The sequence below is a fragment of the Zingiber officinale genome, chromosome 1A (genome assembly GCF_018446385.1).
Source record: "Zingiber officinale cultivar Zhangliang chromosome 1A, Zo_v1.1, whole genome shotgun sequence".
In the NCBI taxonomy this organism is placed as follows: Eukaryota; Viridiplantae; Streptophyta; class Magnoliopsida; order Zingiberales; family Zingiberaceae; genus Zingiber; species Zingiber officinale.
This window is the reverse complement of record NC_055987.1, coordinates 185,754,480-185,758,523: the sequence shown is the minus strand read 5'-3', so window position 1 is coordinate 185,758,523 and position 4,044 is coordinate 185,754,480. Positions and strand designations below refer to the sequence as shown.

General features: G+C 39.2%; 1 protein-coding gene across 1 annotated transcript; it reads right to left on the bottom strand.

Moving 5' to 3' along the window:
- Positions 1-609: 609 nt before the first annotated feature.
- On the bottom strand, positions 610-2,116 carry LOC122013304 (cyclin-D5-2-like). The gene is made up of 5 exons (XM_042569591.1): positions 1,770-2,116; positions 1,619-1,705; positions 1,240-1,531; positions 1,031-1,170; positions 610-965 (listed from the first exon to the last, which is right to left on the bottom strand). The coding sequence occupies exons 1-5, from the start codon at positions 1,950-1,952 to the stop codon at positions 759-761; spliced, it is 909 nt and encodes a 302-aa protein (XP_042425525.1). The 5' UTR covers positions 1,953-2,116; the 3' UTR covers positions 610-758.
- Positions 2,117-4,044: the final 1,928 nt, after the last annotated feature.

Sequence of the window (4,044 nt, the reverse complement as noted above, 5' to 3'; positions counted from 1 at the left end):
ATTTTAAGACCATAGAAATATCAAATTTTAATTATTAAATTTATATATTTATTATTATTTTTAAAATAAATTTGGTTAATTCAATATTAACTAAAATAATTAATTTTAATTCAATTTGGTTAATTCAATTTTTATAAAATTTTAATTGGATTTACTAATTAAAATTAGATCAGTTAAACTAATTTTTTATTAATTCAGTTCAATTACCGTAGGACTACCTCATGCAAAGAGTTCATCATGCATGAACAAGGAAATAAAGATACGTTTTTTTAAAGAAAAACAAAAAGTACTAGAGATCTAGCAATGTGCGTGATGACACTACATGCATATGCACGGTGCTCTGCTCAGTTTTGCTGTGCCTGCCAACCAGTTCACTCTTTTCAAGCATCATGTCATACAGCTTTACTTTTATTACTTCTCCTTAAATGTAAAATAACTTCATGTAAGAACAGTTAATTTTAAAGTGAAATTTATTCATGTATGTGGGTATGAACAGTGGTAGTTATATTTGTTTGTTACTGACATGTGCACGTAGCTTGGTTTTGTTTCCTCCAACAGAAGCCCTCCTGCATGTGGTTCCATCTTCATAACGCGATTCAATCACATCCCATTTCCATGAAACAAAACAAAATCCAAGTACGTTACCAGGCCAAGAATATCAAGGTCTAATGTTACTTATTGATCCGCATGTGTCCTATTCTTGAACAAACAAGCACTCAAACAACAAGCAATCAAACTGCAAAAGAAAATGGCAAGTGTTAAGGTAGTCTCCAGTTGATATCTGCTAAACAAAGCTTTCTCCTTTTCTTCCTCGACAAGTTGGAGGGCGCAATTTCACTGGCATCGGTGTTGCGGGAATACACTTCCTCTGGCGAAGAACTCATCCTCTTTGGTGCTCTTCTCTTGCCATCATCATTCTTTGATGGATCCTGGGTCATAATATTGTAGCAGAAAAATACATGTTCCTGAAGCAAAAGAGGGCATTTAAGCAAGTGATGATTGAATTCAAGGATGACGAGCAATTAATTACCTTCTCCGAACAGGAACCAAACATGGACACAGTGCTGATCTTTGATTCCAAGGCTTGTTTCGAGTACAGTTTGCTGGATGCAGCCAGTATGGCAGCTGCAGCAATAATGGCGGACGAGCGATACGCGGCTAAATTTATCACTGAGATAAATGAAGATGAAGATTAATGCGACGAACTAAAACATATCAGAGAATTAATGGCTGTCTGACCGTCAATGGCTCGGAAAATGAAGTCAATGGCTCTGCACAGCAACTCCTCTGGAGAAGAATCGCACTGGAACTTGGAGACGAAATAACTAAAGTAATCAAATGGGGTCACGCAGTTCATCCGCCATTGCAGGGTGTCGAGCAGCAGCAGCTCCATCCTCTGCACCGAACCGGCGTCGAAAGAAAGACCGTCGGACTGGAGATCGACGAGCGTCGGCGCACTGCATTCCTCCATCTTTGCGGCGACAGAGACGCTGGCCAAAGACAGAAGTCGCACCGCCCACGGCTTCCCGTTCTAACAGAAGATAACGATCGAATAATTAACAATCGAGCAAATTCGTACGAACAATCAATGGCGATGGGATATGGAGCTTTCGATTACCCCGATGCTTCGTTGCGCCAAGAACCGATCGAAGTAGGTGACGGCGAGGTAAGCGGTCCGGAAGCTAAATCCGAAACAGAACTTGGTCTGAAAAGTATGGCAGATCGTTTAGATGTTAGCGATTGTTTGTTGTTGGTTTTGTTTAACTCACTCGTAGGATCCACCGGATGGCATCCGAGCGGGCGTGGCTGAAGCAATCATCACGGCGGGAGGAGAAAGTTTCTTGGCGCTGCGGGCGGAAGAAGATGGAGTCTCTCGCTTCGAGCTTCCTGACGTAGTCGTCGGAGTCGGAGTCGGCGGGAGCCTGATGGACTTGGGCGGTGGATTCTCCCATGGCAATGGAGAGTTGGGCGATGGGGAGAAGAGAAGGATAAGTGAGCTAGCTCATGGGTTCATCTCGTGGTGGAGTAGTTGATTGATGCCTGTGGCAGAGGGCTCATGCGTTGGAACACACGCTCACATTTGCACAAGTTTAGGGGAATATGTTTCTGCATTCCCCCAACTCTGACTTTTCCATGCAGGGCAATGCAAAGTGTTTGAAATAGTGATCTCCATTAACGAGCTAGAAATCAGTTTTGTCCAATGGAAAACTTACGTAGTAAGAGCGATGGGCCAGTTCTTGCCTCAAGATTCTGTTTCAGAATACCTATTTTTCTTCAAGTTGAGCTTCTTGTTTCCTGACAACCAAATTTGGGTGTAATAACAACAAAACTCCATGACATATATAAATATATCGCTAAGCCTAACTTGGCTAGCTCATTAGAGTACAGCCAAAAGGTTATCGACTTTTGAGTTTTGACTGCAGATGGTGAAGTGCGGAGCAAGCAAGAAGAGACAAAGTTTCAACAACTTAATAGTCACTAACAGTAGGGGAACTTATTATTTTGTGTATCACTGTTTGGCTAACAAAAACAAAGACTAGGACCATGAACGGATCTTGAGGTGGCATGGAAGAGAGAGAGGGTGGGAGGGAGGTGTTTGTTTGGTTTTGGGTGAATTCCCAAAGTTTGACCATTACTGACTCTTGTAAGCTGCATTTGCTCTTCTCATGTCGGATGCTCCTGTTTAGTGAGCGTGCCGTATATGAGTATTGTAGCCTGCCTTAGAAGGGAGCTTTTGTGGTGTTCCCTATGCCATGGCATCCAATGGAACAGTGCATGTGGTCCTTTGGACAAGCCTCTCTCGTACGTTCCTTCGAAGACAGAATACATATATCCCTTGCTTTTGATTCATACAATTGAAAAGAATTCTAATTCTTTACATTTTATTGTGCAAAAATTGTCCGGCTATTGATAAAAAGCAAAGGATATATGTTAAGTTAATCATATTATTAGATCTTAAAATTGATACAGAGTATATGGTCTTATATAATTAAGTTAAAAAATCCTAAACTCTATAACAAAGTAAAAAATTCAAATTACCTTAAAAGCTATAAACAAATAAATATATAATTTAATATTCCCTCTCAAACTCACGATGCTACAATTAGAAGAATTGAGAGTTTATCATATAAGAAACAAAAACGTGAAGCGAAATATGTCTTGATAAACATATGATCAGTAATTTGTAGTTTTGAAGGAATAAAAGGCAATGTATAATGTCAATCTAAAGATGGTGACGAGTAATGTGACAATCAATTTCAATATGTTTCGTCAGCTCATGAAAAACTGAATTACGTGTAATTTGAATAACACTCTGATTATCACAATATAACGGAGTACGTTGATGAAGAGAGACACTCATATCCGTAAGCAACCAACGCAACCAAACTATTTCACAAGTAGTTGAGGTCATGACACGATACTTAGCTTATGTGGAAGATCTAGAAATAACAACTTTTTTACTCTTCTAAGAAATGAGGGAATCACCAAGAAAAATACAGAAGCCAGTGGTAAATTTGTGATCCATAGGATCACCAGCCCAATCCGCATCAGAGTATGCACGCAGCTCAAGAGATAAAGTAGAAGGAAATAAAAAGCTTTGAAATTGAGTGTCCTGAAAATACCTGAGAATACAAAGAACAACAGCCCAATAAACTATAGTTGGTGCAGCAACAAATTAACTAACCACATGAATAACATACACAATATTTGGACGAGTCACGGTGAGATAAACCAAGCTTCCAACAATAGTTTTGTACAAACTAGGATCTGGCAAAGGTGAGCCATCAGATGGAGAATATTAAGCATTAGTATCAACAACTCTACTATCAGTAAGATGAGCACGCTCAAACAGATTAGATATATATACTTTGACTAATATAAAAGATAACCTTTCGACAATGCCCAAAAAGTAGCATAGTATACTCAAGTCTTTCATAGCAAAACAATGAGCCAATTCAGAATTCAAGGAAGTAATTCCATCAGAATCATTACCAGTAATAATCATGTCATCAACATATAATGATAAAAGAATACGGTCTACAC